The sequence below is a fragment of the Nelumbo nucifera genome, chromosome 1, assembly GCF_055504915.1.
Source record: "Nelumbo nucifera cultivar China Antique chromosome 1, China Antique-T2T, whole genome shotgun sequence".
In the NCBI taxonomy this organism is placed as follows: domain Eukaryota; kingdom Viridiplantae; phylum Streptophyta; class Magnoliopsida; order Proteales; family Nelumbonaceae; genus Nelumbo; species Nelumbo nucifera.
In genome coordinates, this window is record NC_142649.1 from 198,123,715 (window position 1) to 198,142,696 (window position 18,982).

The following is an 18,982-nucleotide window of genomic DNA, read 5'->3' on the forward strand; positions in this document are numbered from 1 at the left end:
ACCCCAATCAACCAAATCATAAGCCTTTTCCAGATCCAACTTGCAGACAAAGCCTTTCTTCTTAGCTTTTTTCAAATACTCAACACTTTCATTAGCAAGTAATATTTGATCAATAATTTGCCTACCTTTACAAAAGCCCCCTACGACTGAGAAATTATGGAGGGGAGAACTACCCGGATCCTTCGTGAATGCACCTTATCAATGACTTTATAAAGGCAATTAACCAGCTGATCGGTCTAAAATCTTTGGGATGCAAGGCCCCATCTTTTTATGGAATCAATGCAATGAAGATTGAGACTGTCTAGTTACTCCTTCCTGCTAGAGTCAACTAAAGCATTTGCACACTACAGAAATCCAGGAGAAAGCTGCTCCAATAGTGACATCCAGGTGTCTAGCTTCCCAGATTCGGTGTAAACTCTAGGGACCAGCACTTCCATCTTTCCGCCAACTAATGATTGTTTTCGAACCCCTTCCATAATGAGATACCCATACCTTCGATGTTTTTATCAATAATAAGTTTTCATTTATTGAAAAGTATACATTTTGTATCCACAAGGCAAATATATCTTTATGCCACATATATAGAAGCAGCCTATTGCTGCTCTCTCCACCTTCCAGATATAGCTTTGATTTAGAAACAAAACTAACTCCTGAGGGTAGCCCCCATACCAACTAATGTCTGCTTACTCTTTGTCAAACTGGAGAGTCAACAATGGAATTAGAAAACTGGAGAAATCCAGTTAAAAGTTGCTTCCCTGTTGCTTGTCAGGTGCCTTGCTTCCCTAATGCAGTGCCTCAAGTGCCATGGTCCTTCCCCTTCTCATACTATGGATGCATCTCCAAGACCCCAACAGCATAGCATGTTTTCTGTTAAATCATAATTCAATTTTTTATTCAATGATGCATTTGGCTTAAAAACCCAGAACTATTAAACTTCTCATTGATTTACTAAGAGCCCTAACCTTGTAATGAAATACCAGAAACTACACCAATCACATGAGGAATATGTGAAGGTGGGTAAGATACAAGTGGAAACAAGCATGTACAAGAATGATTGATTGAATGTTTGTTATCTGTTTTCATTATTTCTTGTATTTCCATCAAAGGATAAAATTGCATTCTATTATGGACCTTATTACTGGTAACAAAACACAATTCTATTAATATGATTAAAGTGAAGATATATAAAAAGTTAACACAATGTTGTACTTAAAACAAAAGATTTTACTTATGGCAAATGCAATGTGACACATCATGCTCAATTAAGACCTACAACTCAAGAAATTATATTCTTAGGTGGAAGCTCAGTTCCAGAAATTTATGTAAGACCTTGAAATATGAAATCATATAACAGAAAGGTAAAAGGTCTCAGACTTGCATAGAGAGAACTAGTACGTGTAGGTAATGTAGGATGATGCACAAGCATATTTTGATTAAAATGCAGTTGTTGGACATTATTTAGAGGTTTTCAATCATATACCTACTTACAGTCACAAAACAAACCATAAAAATGGATAGCATATAAAATTTAAGGATACCTTAAGCTGCCCAGAATCATTTACAAGGAAGTTCATAGGTAAAGTGACATCCAAGACTTGTGAAACCAGTGGATCATCTGTATCTCTTGATTCATTCTTTTTCTTAAAAGCTTTACAGTTTCCATATATTGCTTTTGTAATAACTAGGCCACCTGTTTCCTGTTGCTTATTTCTCTTCCTGTTGGCAACATTTTGTAATAACTTCTGAGCTTTCTCAGCTGCTGCCCTTGCCTGTTGCACCTGCACAAAACAAGGGAAAAACAAAATAAAAAACCCAGATATTTTCAACTGAGTCAAAGATGCAACTTTTGTACATCCAAAACCTTCTACAAAACTTGGGATAAAAGAACTGACACTCCCAAACCTTGTTCAGCTGCAGACAATAAATCCTAGCCCGGATAAAGATTGCACTACTCAAAGCTTACTCAATCCTCTTTTTTACTTTGAGCTAAGACTTCTTGCTCATCAGCCTGTCTATGAGGATAGGTTAATTCTATAACATGCCACATCCCACCTTAAAACAGGTTTGTTATGCCCTTGATAGGGTTAGGATTGGTTTGGGTTGCAAATGGTACCGTGTTACAGTTTATGGTAGTATCCTTTCCAAAAATGCAATGTTATATGGGTTTCAAAAGTTACCATCCTTTCTTCACATGGAAAAATATGCAATAATGTCAAACGTGAATCTCAGATTATGTTTTATCAGGTCTAGAAAAGGACCCATTAAAAATTGGTCATTAGAATTGCATTCACTAGGCCAGCTATTTGTATGGAGCAGAGTGTTGGGCAGTAACAGTGTTTTAAAAGTGCAAGGCACAAAAAAAGCGTAGGGGCCAATTTGGAGCCGAGGTGCAAGGCAAGGCACACACCTTTTGAAGCAAGGCACAAAAAATACAAAAAAATGATAAAAAAAATAAAAAAAATGTAAGAAAAATAAAAAAATCTTAAACATAATATTAATAAAAAATTTAAAAAAATGTTTAAGAAAACATATTATCTAAAATTAAAATACATAAAATAAAACATGTAAAGTGTATTCAAATGAAAATTTAAAAATAAAATCAAACATTTTCAAGCATGTAAAAGCCAAAATCTCTTTCTCTTCTTTTTTTGTGTGAGAACTAAGGATTTAAGACCCTATCATGGACTTGTTTGGGCTTGCCTCAAGGGACATGGTACAGGGGTCCGAGGGTGGAGTCCCCGGCCCAGCCACTAGGATAAAAATAAAAAAGCAAAAAAGCATGAAATTTTCAAAAGGTGCACACTTGGGCTGAGGTGCAAAGCGCATCAGGTGTATGCCTTTTTGAAAGGGCTACGCCTAGGACCTAGGCGAGGCGCATACCCTAAAATGCGCCTCGCTTGTGCACCTAGGTGCACCTTTTAAATCACCAGGCAGTAAGAAACAATATGTCAAAAAAATGAGTATGGCAGAAATTCATATGCTCAGATGCATGAATGGAAAAACTAGAAGCAATAGGATCAGAAATGAATCATTTGATGGAACGTAGGAGTATATTCAATAGAAGATAAAACAAGATAAAGTAGAAGACCATCAATAGCAGCTGTATGAAGTGATTTGTTGCAAGCTGAGGGGGCCAAAAGGGCATGGATAGACATTAGAAATGATCTAACCACCAATAATTTAACAATGGATATGGCATTATACAAAACAGAATGGAAAAACAGGATAAACAATGGATATGGCATGATGATGATGATGGTGATAAGGATGATGAGAATTGCATTTAATAAAAAGCATATACTCTAAGGACAAAGAGATATAAATACCTCCTTGAGAAAATAAAATATAGTCATAACAGAACCAGGACTTTGAGAACAACTTCACAGGGTTTATTCCCCCGCCCTTCATTTCCTATGGTGGGTAACAACCAAAACCTTACTAATAATGGGTATGATAAAAGAATAAACAAAAGAGGAGGGGGAAAACCACCTCCCTGATACAAAAAAAAAAAAACTGTTTTAGGAGTAATTAGCAACTGTCAAGGTTCCATCATAGCTATGTTTTTGAAAATAATAGGTACTGAAAACCCTATAATAGCTGAACTTGTAGTGATTTTACAAGGTCTAATATTGGGAAGGCTATTGAATATTAGATCTCTGATGGTGGAAGGGGACTCTAAAGTTGTTGCCAGTTGGCCTAACAGGACTATGTTGAGAGAGATAAGAGCAATTGCAACAGAACCAGAGTCCACTTTTTTCCTGGATCCATAGATCAGCAAATGATCTTACTGATACCCTGGCAAAGAACGGAGTCAATGGCACTAAGCTCTTCCAAGGGCATAATTGAAGTGTATCTGTGTATGTAAAAGTAAAAAAAAAAAAATGCAAAAGACTATTTACATAGGTGATAAGTGTCAACCTAGAAGGGGCTGTGCAGCAGAAACTTTTAACAGTTACCAATTAAAAAAAATACAAAAGACTGTTTACAAAGTAGTGGCATAAAGAAATATGTGCATTGAACCACACAAGTTGTATTAGTGATACAAGAAAGAATTATATGCATTGAACCACAAACAAAACATCACAACACTAATCTTGTTAACTACAACCCTATAGTAACATCCATTGACAGAAAGCAAGTCTCATGTTGCTATGTTATTGCATTTCTCCTTCATAAACCTCGTACTTGCAAATCAAAAGCCAAAAGCAGTAATCACATTCTTCAAGAAACAGAATGTAATTGCACAGATTGACTCAGATAAACAACAAATATCCCATACCTGAGCTGAAGATTTTTCCATCTTCTCCAATGCCTTTTGCTTTTGCCGTTTAAGGTAATAAGGCTTAACCACAAATATCTGCAAGCACATGCAACTGAAATAGAATAAGCACATTACATATTAAATGGGCATTGCCCAATCAAAGAAAATGGGAATCAAATTTGAATTCTGGAGGACCACCCTTCCAAGTCAGAATTGTTTAGAGTTGAAAAAGGCAAAGAGAAAGAAGCAAATCTCCCATTTAACTAAATACTGAAAAGAAATACTCTTGTTATTTCCAAAACCAGGAAAGGCAGCACCAGAGAAAGACAATCCAAATGGTGGACGGTATTATAACAAAGACACTTCAAATCTAATGGCTTATAGAACGAACCTTCCATGATGTTTTCTCTTGGATTGAGCCAATCATGAGTAGTTCTATTTAACCAATATTCGTGTTAAAGTTTGTCCTTCATGTGGACCAGAACGGAAAAGGAACAACAGCTTTTTATCCATAAAATGCAACAAAATAGGCAATAGCCTAGCAGTTCAAACTCAAGATCAATGTGGAAAGGAATTCAGAAGACATATCCTTTGTTGATAAAAGTTTTCAAATACATAATCGATGGCTCTCTAATTTGTTTCTGGAGAGATCCCTGATTTTATGGCAGGGCCTGAATGAAATCCTTCTACACTTCTTTGGAATGCAAGGAGACTTTTGTGGTGGAAGCCTACAAAATGAACAGCGCTATGCCAATCTGGATCTTACATTTAGTAAGTTAGGGTGGCTGTGTGCTGATCTGTATGGGAAGAGAGGAACTCTAGAGTTTTTTCAGACAAGGAAAGATCTATGGAGAACTTAACTGAATTGATACACTTAAGGGTTAGTCACTGGCTGAAATCTTTGGAGCTTTTTTCAAATTTCTCCATTGCTGATCTTTTGAGAAAGTGGAAAGAAATTGCTACCTCAGCTCAGTGCAAAAGGACCTCTAGACCTTCTTGGTCCCCCCCTCCTTCAGGATTCATGAAACTGAATTTTGATTGTTGTAGTTTAAGGAACCCTGGGCCTTCTGGGATTGGGGGAGTTTTCAGAAATGAGGCTGGGGTTATTAATGCTATGTTCTCTGGCCCCATGGAGAGGGTGACTCTCTTAGGGCAGAGATTTTAGCAGCTCTGGAAGGAATCAAAAGAGCAAGAGAATTAAACATTCGGTGCTTGGTCATTGAAGGGGACTCGGAGGTGGTAATTAGGTGGTTGAAGGAAGACAGCAATGGTTTGTGGAGCTAAAGAAATGAAAAGAAAAAATTTAAATGGCTGAGTAGGGATGTTGAGGTGAAGTACAGCTGGGTGAAGAGAAGTGCCAATTCCATGGCTGATGGGTTAGCCAAGCAAGGGGTGCTTAAGGATTCTTTGTTTTGGGCCATTTTTTATCTTTCTTTCTTGTTCTCTGTTGTGGGGGAGTTTAAGATATTTTACCTCCCCTTTCTTGTACTTAATTTCACAACTTTTATAATCTAATAAAGCATTCTGTTATTGATCAAAAAAAATCCAACATTTAGTAAGAGGTTGAATGATTTTTAGAGGTCAATGAGGTTGTTGATATGCTCCAACAAATCCATAGAAACCCTCTAAGTCACCAATCTCAAGATATAATGGTTTATGAGACAAGTCCTAGAACTTCCCACTAATGTATCTTTTTCAAACAGATGGTGCCTTTTCCTTTATAAAAATATATGAGAACACTCAGCTTCAACATAAGGTTTCTTTCAACATAAGGCTTCAACATACGATATGGGGCGTATCGTATCGATACTTTGAACCTTGATCCTGCGAACCCATTGCACTTTCTGTCCCCATGAAATGGAATCAGCAAATCACTTGTTGCAGTGCCTATGTCAGTGTTGCCCACAAACAGTTCAGGAATTGTTAGCAGCATGAAGAATCAAAGGCCATAGTAAGAAAGGAAAGGTATCTTGGAGTATCCTTCCTCAACTTATAATCTGGATGATATGGAATGAAGGGATTAAGGGAACATAAGAATCTTTGGCGAAGGACACTCTGGAGGAATAAGTGCTTACGAAGGCTGTGGGAATGACAGTTTTGGCTATTAGTACACAATAGTTTCAGGGATATGTCCCATAACTTATACTTCACTCACGATACACTTGTGCAGAGATAGGAGTTGAAATTCATTTTCTCTTTTGTTTTTTTGGGGCTGAAACTTCCCTGTATGACTTCTCACTATGTATGAACTATATTTGTAATATTTGCACACACACGAACCATACAACTACCTTACCATTTCATAAAAATAATAAATAAAAGAGACAAAATGTAGATATCCTTAGAAACCTTGAGAAGAAAATAAACTGATGTTGGAATCACCAAAGCTCCAGTTGCAATTACTGCATCCAATTCCCTAGAAAGCAATATCTGCATATATCCAATAATAAGTCACTGTAACGATAACATGGTATAGATATATTTTTTAACAAGCCACAAAATTATTTAATGAAATGAAAAGATAAAAAAAGCATGTCTTGGAGGTGAAAATTCACATACTTAATAGTTTAGTCCCATGTGCAACCCAACCACATTCAATTTCCCAGGCTTTAGATATAACTATATAAGTATTGAGACTGTGAGACAGGGATTATGTGGTATATGAAAACAAAATGTCAGCTTCACTGGATAAACAAAATGGTGAACTTGTGAAATATGAAAACCTGCCAGTAATTGGCAACCACATGGATAACCTACACAATGGAATGATTCATTTATTTACTATTAATCACTTACCGGAGAAAGAGCATAACCTTGTATCCTCCAAAATTTCCTTTCCCTATTTTACTTTTAAGGTATTTTTATTTGCTAGTTTCTCTTTACTAATAAACTTCAATGCAATTGCACCTTTTTTGATAAATAACAGGTTTTATTAAACAAAGCATATACAAACATACATACATACAAAGGTGGAGAAAAGAAGAGAAGAGTTATGAGTGGTGTATCTTGTTAAAGTTGCCCTTACTTGGGAGCCCAAGTACAAATGAAAGGAAAAACCCAAAATACCCTTACAACATATTGCATATTCTCAACACTCCCCCTCAAGCTGAGCATAAATATCTATCATGCCCAACTTGCCTAGGTTATTGTCCAATTTCAACCTGTGAACACCTTCAGTAAGGCAGTCAGCAAGTTGACCATAAATGGGCAGGCAAATTTCTCCACTATTATTCGGCCAACCCATCCATATAATGATTTCAGTTACAAAATATCTCAACCAACTCTGAGCTCTCATAACAAACTCTGAGCTCTAACGAATTCATGTGGATGGACCAGTTGACGTGCTGCTCGCTGCAGTCGAGTGCTGCTTGCATGCCTTCTTTCTCAGGTAGGGGCAGGTAAGTGGAGGTCTAGGCCTCGGGTTTGGGTCTGGGTCTTGCTTCCCAACAGTACCCCCTTCCTCAAGATGAGCCTTGTCCTCAAGGTCCAAATCGGGAAACTGATTTTTGAGCTGCCAATATGGTTTCCATGTGGAGTCATGGAGGGGAAGCCCAGTCCAGGCTTCTAAAGCTTCCTTCACTATGTTCTTCCCGCGATGGACCCAGCGGTAATCCAATATCTTGGCGGGTGTGAGGGTAATACCTCCTTACTCTGTAAATGTTGCAAGGTCGCTGCTAACTTTGGTCATGTCCCCCACTGACTTCTTAAGCAAGGAGATGTGAAAAACCGGGTGGAGGCAAGCTGTTTTGGGAAGGTCCAGTCGGTAGGCAACATTGCCTATCTTCTCAATTACCTTGAACGGCCCAAAGTAGCGAGGGGAGAGCTTATGCCAGGCCCTTTTTGCTACTGAGGACTGTCGGTAGGGCTGCAGCTTGAGGTAGACATAGTCCCCCACCTGAAAGTCAACGGCCCGATGTTTCTTGTCATACTACCTCTTCATGAGTTGTTGGGCCTTGTGCAAATTCTCCTTCAGAAGGCTAGGTACCTCATCTCGTGCCAGCAACTGGGTTTCAACTTCAACTACTGCGGTTGAGCCCATTTCATATGGGAGGATGTGGGGTGGATCCCTTCCATACACAGCTTTGAATGGTGTCATACCTGCTGCCGCCTAGAATATAGTGTTGTACCAGTATTCGGCCCATGGAAGTCACTTTGTCCAGTGTTTGCGCTTGGAACCCACAAAACAGCGTAGGTAAGTTTCCAAGCATCTATTCAGTACTTCAGTCTGTCCGTCGGATTGGGGATGATAGCTAGTAGATCAATGAAGCATGGCTCCCTGTAAACGGAAATACTCCTTCCAGAATTGACTGAGGAAGGCTGGATCCCGATCTGAGACGATTGATTTAGGAGTACCATGAAGTCTTACCACCTCTTTGATGAAGGCTTCAGCTACTGATGCTGCGGTGTAGAGATGGGATAGGGCGATGAAGTGCCCATACTTAGAGAGCCTGTCGACTACCACCAAAACCACCGTCTTGCCCCCAGAGGATGGAAGACCAGTGATAGAATCCAGGTATATGTCTTCCCAAATTTGGGATGGAATTGGAAGGGGTTGCAGAAGCCCAGGGGGAAATTGGGTCGAGTATTTTTGTTGTTGGCATACGGTGCACTGCTACGTGTTGCTCGACTGCCTTCCTCATGTTGGGCCAATAAAAATGTGAAGATAACCTCTTATATGTCCGGAGAACATTTGAATGTTCGCCCAACACCGAATCATGATAGAGCTCTAGTAGTGTCTTCTGATGTGCTGAGGTAGGAGAGAGGACAAATCTTCCTTTAAAGAACAAGTCTGGTCCCTTCATGGTGTACCCTGGTGTGGAGGTGGGGTCCTGTAAATATCCTTGCCACAGCTTTTCGAGGCTAGGGTCATTCCTGGCCTCCTCTCGCAGAGCATCAAATAGAGGGTAATGGGGCTGAGAATGTACTAACAGTGACAAATCAGCCTTCCGAAACAACGCATCTGCCGCCCTGTTGGTAATTCCAAGCTTGTATTCAATTAAGAAATCAAAGCCCATCAATTTCATTATCCACTTCTGCTGATATGGACTGCCATCAGTTCCTTTGTGTATGTTGACTGATTCTAGGGCTCTAGCGGAGAGGGCCTTGCTGAAATAAGATATGGGCCTTCCATTTTGCATGAGCACCACTCCAACTCCCACACCTGATGCATCACATTCAACCACAAAGGTCTCTTCGAAGTTTGGTAACATGAGGACTGGTGGGCTGATCATGGCCGGATTTAGAGAATAAGCTTTCTGGGCCTGCTCCGTCCAAACGAAGCAGTCCTTTTTGAGAAGTCCAGTGGGGCTGCTAGTGACCCATGGTTGCATATGAATCTCCGGTAGTAGCTAGTAAGGCCCAAAAAACCGCATAGGGCTTTGACTGTTTTGGGCATGGGCCAGTCTTGAATACAATTTATTTTTTCTGGGTCAGCCATGACTCGTCCCACTGCAACCACATGTCCCAAATAATGGACTTCAGTTTGCCCAAAAACGCATTTTGAAAGCTTGGCAAACAGTTGATGCTGTTTCAGCAAGCTCAATGTTTGTTCCAAGTGTTGAAGATGGGAATTCCAATCCTTGTATACCAAAATGTCATCAAAGAAGACCAAGATAAAGCGCTGGAGGTAAGGCCTGAAAACATCATTCATGATGGCCTGGAAGGTAGAAGGGGAGTTGGATAGCCCAAATGGCATAACTAGAAACTCATTGTCCATCATGGGTTCTGAAGGTTGTCTTGTATACATCTTCGGAGTGGACCCGGACTTGATGATAGCCGGACCTAAAGTCCAATTTGGAGAAATACTTGGCTTGTCCCAGCTCATCTAATAACTCATCCACAACCGGAATCAAGAACTTATCCTTGACTGTGATATGGTTCAGGCACCGGTAATCAACACAAAAGCGCCAGGTCCCATCTTTCTTTTTTACAAGAAGCACTAGGGACAAAAATGGGCTTGTACTAGGTTGTATCCATCCCTTATGCAGGAGCTCCTTCACGAGCTTATCAATCTCAGTTTTTTGGAAATGTGGGTATCTGTAGGGCCGCACATTAGTTGGGGCAGCCCCTAGAATAAGAGGTATTCGGTGGTCTTGGAACCGGCTTGGATGGAGCTGGTCTGGGTCTCTAAAAACCTCTGGAAATTGGCCTAGCACCTTTTGTATATCTTCCTGGTCCTTCTCAGATGAATGGACCTCATTTACTAGCTTTAGTAAAGGCCCAATAGGGACTGGGCTAATCTGCATCAGCAGGTGTTCTCCTCCTTCCCCCCCTCTTGGCATGGAGTGTAGACCTTCCTCTATTGGGTTGGGTAGCTCCTAACCTCGCAGATGGCAGCGGAGTCCATCACAATAGAAGTCCATGGTCATGTGTCCCCAATCACAAAGGACCAGGCCCAGTTGGCTCAGCCATTGTGCACCCAACACTACTGCCCCGCTGAAATCCAACGAGTGCAAGTCCACGATGAAGGTGTGGTCTTGGATTATCAGCTTTTCATATTTGCAAATACTTTCACATTCAATGTGGTTACCATCCGCCATTCTAACAGCAAAAGGAGAGGTGTAGAGAACTGTCATACCTAATTGGCGTGCCAATAGTTGTGTGATGAAATTCAGTGTGCTCCCCCTATCTATGAACATGGATACCCATCGGCGTCGGCCCCTGAGTTTCCCTTCAACCCTCATAGATTTGGGGGATGCCAGCCCTGGTAAAGCTTGCAAAGAGATCCCAGGGTTGTCATATTGAGTCAGGTTCGGTTCCTTTTCCTCCTCAACCATCTCCTCCTCCTCACATTCCTGCCCAGTCTCCTCCCATTGCAACAAAAACATCCGCTGGGTTTTGAATCGGTGGCCAAGCCCAAGCTTCTCATCGCAGTTGGCACAGGCCCTTCTCGTGTCGAGCCTGCATTTCGGCCTAGGAAAGGCGTTTGAAGGGGACTAGGCTCCTGATTGGCGGTGTGGGTCCCTAGGTGGGCCGAGAGGTTTCCCTAACAGTTCGGCTGGGTTCTGTCATGGGCCGAGGGAGAAGCCCAACTTGGCGGGCCGAGGTTTTTAACGGGGGCCCGAAAAGTCGAGTCGTCACCTTAGTCGGTCGAGACGCTCTTCTTGCAGCCTTGCCAGTCCCACCGCCGTAGACAGAGAAGTGGGCTAAAGAGCCTCCACCTCTACTTTGATGTTGTCCCTCAGTCCTCCAACAAAGCAGCCGACCAACGCCTTCTCCAGCCACTCGTATACTCTGTTGTCTAGCCGTTCAAACTCGACTCGGTAGTCCCTCACCGTACCTGTCTGCTTTACCCGGGATAGTATCTCATCGTAATCATCATACCCAATAGGACCGAATCTAATGCATAATGCCTCCGTGAATTCCTGCCAGGAGATTTGGGGTCGGGAGCACCGGAACCACTGAAACCACAAAATCGCCTCCCCTCTCAAATGGAAAGAGGCGATGGTCACGCGTTGGAGTCCCTGTATCTCACGGTACTCAAAATACTTCTTAGCCTTGATGATCCAGGGAATCAGATCTCCCCTGTAGAATGTTGGGAAATCCAGTTTGGTGATTCTTCCTGGGGCATAATTCCCCCTCCTGTTGCTGCCCCAGCTGGATTCTTCATTATCACTTTCTCGTCTGGCAGCGAGGGGAGTCTTCTCCTTCTTGAGATGCCATTACCGACATGGTCTCCTTGATCTCCTTAAGTCCCATGACCACCTGGTGGAGATCGACTTCGATCTTGTCCACCATTTCATCTAGTGTCACCGATCTGGTGTTAGTCATCTTCGATTGCTCAAGTTAGTCGACACAGCTATGATACCAATTGATGAGTTGCTACTCACCTCAGGAGTCTCTTCGAGGGAGACCCTTCCACCTAAGAGAGAAGAGAGAAGAGAGAAAGAGGGAGAGAGAGAGAGAGAAGAGAGGAATTAATCTTTGCATGCTTCATTCATTCGGCCAACCCATCCTTATAATAATTTCAGTTACAAAATCAACCAACTCTGAGCTTTAACGAATTCATGTGGATGGACCAGTTGACGTGTTGCTTACTGCAGTCGAGTGCTACTTGCGTGCCTTCTTTCTCAGGTAGGTGCAGGTAAGTAGAGGTATGGGCCTCAAGTTTGGGTCTAGGTCTTGTTCCCAACAGTCTCATGGGAGTTTCTGCTTGAATTCCCATTTTCGTTAGTAAAGTTTTCAACAATAGCAATTCCAACACCCCATGAGCCATTGCCTTGTATTCTGCCTCTACACTATAGCAAGCAACAATAGCTTTCTTCTTGCTCCTCCAAGATATCACATTGCCCCAAACTAGAGCATAGTAGCCAAAAGTAGACATTCTGCTATCCACTGACCCTCCTGAATCTGCATTTGTGTAGGCCTAAATCTTCAAATTACTATGATTGCAATATAGCATTCTTTTGCCAGGACAACTCTTCAAATAAATAAGAATCTTGTTGACAACTTGCATATCAAAGCTTTTGGGCTCTTGCATATACTAACTAACTACACTGACTACACAGGATATATTCGGTCTAGTCAAACATAAGTAAAGAAGACAACCAACCAATCTTTGATAGGCCTCTCTATCTAGAAGAACATCTCCATTAGTGGCATTCAATTTGTGATTATGGTCGATTAGGGTTCCAATTGACTTACACCCCAACTTCCCAACATCCTAGAGCAAGTCAAGAACATATTTTCTTTGACAAATGAAAAAAAAACCATCTTCAAGCTTGCTACTTTAATTCCCAAAAAGTACTTAAGATCATCAAAGTCCTTGATTTCAAATTCAAAGGTAAGGAAGGATTTCATATGAGAGATTTCACAGATCTTATCACCAGTCACAACAATATCATCAATATATACTATCAACATAGTCACCCGATCATCATGCTTCTTATAAACGAAGTATAATCAGCCTAAGATTGAGAGAATCCAACCATAAAGATTGCTCTGCTGAACCCGTCAAACCAAGCTCTAGGAGATTGTTTGAGTCCATTCTAGGACTTCTTTAGATGACAAACCTTCCCCCTCACTATTAAGAAGGATCACTCCTGGAGGTAGGTCCATATAAACTTCCTCCTATAGGTCTCCAATAAGAAAGGGATTCTTCACATCCATTTGATATAAAGGCCAAGAGAAATGTGTTGTAAGAGACACAATCACATGGATAAAACTCATTTTTGCCACTAGAGCAAAATGTTTCTTGTTAATCGATGACATAAGTCGGAGTATACGACCACCAACTGTGCCTCATATGTTTTAATAGAGCCATCAATCTTGTGTTTAAGAATATATACCCACTTACATCCAACTAGAGACTTATCCTTGGGAAGAGAGACAAGCTCCCAAGTTTGGTTCTTTACAAGAGCATCCATCTCATGGTTCATAGCTTCTCCCCAAGTCTAGCTTTTTATTGTTCAAAGATATAGGCACACTAAGAGGGTGAGAGAAAATCATAGGAAATATAATTGTAGAGATAATGGGTCGAGTGGGCCTTAGTTTCTTTATATTTCTATAAGTTGTGTTTATGATTTGTGTTAGTAGGTAATGCACCTGTTTTTCCTCCTTTTATTGTTGTCCGTAGTCATGGATGCCCTACTAAATGCACTGATGTAATTATACTTAATTTTTACAACAAAAGAATAAATGAGATCATTGGGGGATGAAGAGAGGTTTGAACTCTCTCTCTCTCTTCTTCCTTCCCTTTCTTCCATCTTCTTCCTCCTTTACCTTTCTCTCTCCCATCTTCTTCTTCTCTTTTGTTTTTTCGTTTCTTTATTTCAGATTATTGCAGGTGGGATCTACAACTTGGTATCAGAGCAGCGATCCAACCTTCTCTTCTCTTCTTCTTAATCCCATACACAGGTTGTATGGAGAGTTGATTGGTTAATTGATTAACAAGTATTCAGCCCAATTAGAGGAGGTTTTTGGAGAAGATTGCATTGCTGCTTTGGGGCCCAAGGCAGGTTCTTGGAGAGTTTCCTAAAAACCCTAGCTAGCTGAAGAGCCTTTTGATTACGAGGTATAGAGGGAGTCTGAAAGTGGCGCTTGGGGATAGAATAGAATCATTCTAACTATCTTTGAGATCGATCCAAGTTGGAAAAGTTTTTGAAGCCTCTGGTAGGAGCGGCCAAACTTTCTCACTTTCTCCCATTTTATACGGTCCAATGAAAACCCTAATTTGGTTGTTTGAAGAGCAGTTTTTGGCCAAAAAAGCAAATTGGAGGTGAGACGAAACTCTTCACCAATTTTGGGTTTGGTCCAGGAGGGTTTGTGGAGACTCTGCTAGGGGCAGTAACCTCAGTAAAGTTGGATGGAACCAATTTTTAGCTTGGTCTCAATCTATAAAGATTTATGTTTGTAGTAGAGAGAAATGGGGGGTACATCACTAGGACTACGAAGAAACCCGCGGAGGATGACCCTACCTATGAGAGGTGGATGTAGGAAAACTACAATGTAGTAGGTTTCCATGCAACCCCATATTAGTTAGGATTACCTGTGGATGGAAATTGCAAAAGGGTGTGGGGCAGTGTTATAGAGACCTATTCCTAGAAGTTAAATGTTGCTAGGGCCTACAAGCTGAAGAAACCTTTGGCTATTTATTTTTTTGTGGTGAAATCTCGTTGGCAAGAGATTGATTTGATGGAGACTGTTGTGTAGGGGTGTACTAAAGATGCTAGGGCTTATAAGAAATCAAAGAGTTAGTGGAGAAAAATCGGGTCTTTGTGTTCCTCACTGGACTCAATCACGCCTCCACTCCTTTGCTCCCATACCTTTTTTGTTCCACCCATTCATTGGCAATAAGAATTTGATCAACAATTTGCCTATCTTGGGTAAATGCTCCCCGGAACTGTGACATGATAAAAGGAATCACAACAATAATTCTTATAGATAGGACCTTAGAAGTGGTCATATATATACTTGTCACCAAACTTATTAGCCTGAACTCTCCAGGAAAAATACTCTGGTTTTTTGAGTACCAATACCAAGAACATGGCATTGACCCCTAGGTTTATTAAACTTTTGTCATAGAACTCCTCAAAAACCTCCACAAGATCATCCTTAATTATTTCCCAACAATCCTGGTAAAGACCATTATGAAACCATCAAGGACTAGAGCCTTAGATATATCCATTGAGAAAACTACATTCTTTATCTCTTCAATCTCAAACTTACCTTCCATCAACTCCACATGGTTCCTTTGAACAGTAGGCCAAACTAACTTATTGAACTCCATCCTACTATTCAGTTGGACTTATCCTTCAATGCCTAACTTCATGGTAATGATGCTGCCCTATATTTGGGTGTTTCGCTCTAGCTACTACTTTAGTTCTGAGTATTCCTTCTATTTTACTTGTTTCAAACACTGGACCCTGAAATCTAGCTAATTAAGTGAAAACAAGCTTGGACTGAAGATCTTCTAGTCCAATAAATCTGAATGGGGATTTGGATATGGCAACACAATCATATCTAAGTCATATGCACCTGTAGTTGATCAGTCTGATCCTTCTGCACTCTACAACACTTGGTACATTCCATCGTGTCCCCCCTATCTCCTCCTAATTCAACCCCATTAGAAGTTCCGGTACTCTCAAATTTAAATGTGGATGCTAAGGCTACCATTTACACATGAATTATTAAATCTAACTCCAAGAATGCTGTATTTGTTGAATGGACCTTATGTTCACTATTACAAAAGGAACCATCCAGATTCCACCTTCTCTTCCATCATAACCAAATTTCTGTATTCCAGTTAGTTTGCTAAGGTTGCATTTGGTATAGGGTGCATTTGGAATTGCAGAGAAAACTGGATTTGTCAATTCCTCGAGTCTCCATAATCTACCGATTTGATGCACTTTTCCAGAACCACGGAACTCAGTGAAACATATAAAGTTTTTCTATGAGTAGTGAAACATGGAAACCTTGCAAGAAAGTTTCAGGTTTTAGCAGAATTCAAGAAGAGGGGGTTAGTTCCAATTCCATGTAATCAAGGCAGAATTGGAATTGAAATCCACTCTGCCCCCACATTTTTTTATAGATCATTCAATTCCTACAAATCCAAAGGCTTCCTAATTAAAGTAGCAGTAAATTTCATCACAACAGGGTTGAAATTTCTAAGTTTTTACGGTGCTGATTTAGGAAATGACCATTTTTAATAATTGGGCACATCAACAATAAAAGACAAAAGATATCCTTGTTTATAGCAATAAAAATGGATACAGAATGGCAATTTTTTCTTTTAAAACAAGTGTTCCGTATGAACAAAGGGGCAGTATTTCTAGCTTATCATAAATGGAATGTGTTGACACCAACTTTTTGTTATAGGTTTGTTTAAAAAAGGCTTATGCCTTCAGGCACAAGGCATACACCTTAGAACAAGGTGGCCCTTCAAGGCTATAGCTTCAGGAGTGCACCATGAAGCTATAGCTTTGCACTCATGCTTCAGGATGTGAACACTAAATGGTATATTTATAGTCTCACTATTGTGAACCAAGAAATATTTTAAACATCAAAAAATGAAAAAGAAAAATGTCTTTTTTATCCTACCTGTCAGGAAAGATACGGAGAGAACCTTAGTATCAACTCATCTTTTCTTTATATTTCCCTCCCTACTTAACCAAATAAAATCTCAACTTTTGCTATGGATTCCAGGGTTAAAGGCAACCTACAATCTGATGTTCTAGTAAGTTTTTTATCACTATCTGCATGCTAATTTAAACTTTGATTTTTGCTAAAAAAAATCAATCACTTTATATGTACCTCCATATTCAATAAAATCAAATGTTATTTTCTGCAATGGATTTCAGGGGGGACAAGGTGACCTACAATCTGATGTATGTGTGATGAAATTCATAATGATGGCCATACCCTGTACTAGCTACCTACAGTCAGCAACAAAATCCTGCTATGAAATTCCACTTTATATTAATATCTTCCTTTCATGAATGGGCATATGACTCAGCAAATTCATTCATGGCGCAGAAGAAACCACAAAAAGAGCAGGTAAAGTATACAAAGCTCATGCAGCTAAAAGGATAAGACTAGCTTACAGGAAGGATTAGCTTTTGTCCCCCACGATGGAATTCAATTTTCCAAAAGATGCCCTATGAAAAAATAGGGAAACACATGATAAACATATCCCATATAAAAAGCACTTACCATCTCAAGGATAATAATGTTCAAGAAATAAAGTTGAAGTAACCATATGCTGATAAAATAACAACTATGGGAACTTCCTTTCGATCATTTTCATTATATAAATAAATTATTAGGTCTTAAAATAGTTGAACATAGAACAGAATAGAAACTTTCAGTATTATTTATCAATGTAGAAACTTTAAAGAAGCCGGTTCCATTAAAAGAAAAGTAGATAGTTCAAATAACAGTGTCAAACTAAAACATTTGTAGGAAATAAGTTAGTTTCATCATCATCACATGGGATTCGCTAAATAAATCCCTTTCTGCTGTTAGGGGCAGTTTTGACTCATAGGTATTTTACTTATGGAGGCCAGTTTAGTCATTTCATAGTTAGCCAATGGTTGCACTCTTGTATTCTCTTCGCAGCATCAACATAGACCATGAAAATAATATATTCAGCTTCAAAATGGTGACAAAAGACAATAATCAAATTGGTACCTTTTCAACCCAAAATAAATCACCAATCACTAAATTTACCAAACCAGACTCATGGGGACTGCTTCAGTCAAATATAGCCTTTTTCATCAGTCAACATATATTCCCTTCAAAACCCCCTAAGCAACAAACCCAGCTGGTTGTTCCATATACACCTCTTCAGAGAAATTTTCATGCAGAAATGCATTCTTTACAATTAAATGACACAAAGGCCAATGAAATGTAGATGTGGTTGCAAGAATGACTCAAATAGAAGAGATCTTAGCCATTGGAGAAAATGTCTCATCAAAATCAGTTCCATGAGCCTGAGTAAAAACCCCGTTGCTACCAATGAGCTTTCAACCTTTCAATAGTTCCATCAGGCTAAAACTTAACAACATAAACCAATATACAACCCACTAACTTCATACCATGATGAAGATGAACTAAATCCCATGTATGGTTATCATGTAAGGCAGCCATTTCCTACTTCATAGCTATCCTCCAGCCAGGATGAGAATATGCAGGGATTTAGAAATATAAAAGATAAAGAAGAGATAAAACTACCGAACAGGTGGGCATAATGAAGCATAAGAAACAAACTAAAATAAATTATTTCATTTTATTTTATATTATATTATATATCATATTTATAAATATTACAACATAACACAGAATATATTTTTATATAATATTTTAATATTTTATAGCATAGTTTTCAAGGCTCCAAGGCAATATTTTAATATTACAACATAGCACCTTGTCACATAGTCGCCTAGGCGAAGAGTTTTTTAAGTAAAAAACATGTATCCTAGGGTAGTTCCCTAGGTTCCATAACCATATTTCCTTAAGAATTATCCATAATTTTCATAAAGAAAGTATAAACTTCATGTTAAAGTATAGAAAATCAACATATTCCAACATTTTCATGAGAAGAAAAAGAAGAAAGAAAAGAAAATTCAAAAAATATAGGGGCTGAAGCCCTATTTCTGATCTAGGAAAAGAAGAAAAGAAAAGGTGGAAGAAGCAGACGAAGAAGATATGGAGGAAGAAAATGTGTTGATTAGACAACAAAGTTCCTTACTTATTGGTTCAGGTTTTGAAGTCTTTGAGGGTTCA

General features: G+C 39.6%; 1 protein-coding gene across 1 annotated transcript in view; it reads right to left on the reverse strand.

Moving 5' to 3' along the window:
• The window catches only part of OWL1 (DNAJ heat shock N-terminal domain-containing protein), a 60,939-nt gene that overhangs the window by 11,698 nt on the left and 30,259 nt on the right, over window positions 1-18,982 (reverse strand). The window contains exons 8-11 of the mRNA XM_010265984.3: window positions 17,302-17,355; window positions 6,611-6,691; window positions 4,280-4,357; window positions 1,539-1,778 (exon numbers count right to left, since the gene is read on the reverse strand). Coding sequence (XP_010264286.1) covers window positions 1,539-1,778; window positions 4,280-4,357; window positions 6,611-6,691; window positions 17,302-17,355 — 453 coding nt within the window. The remainder of the gene's footprint in view (window positions 1-1,538; window positions 1,779-4,279; window positions 4,358-6,610; window positions 6,692-17,301; window positions 17,356-18,982) is intronic.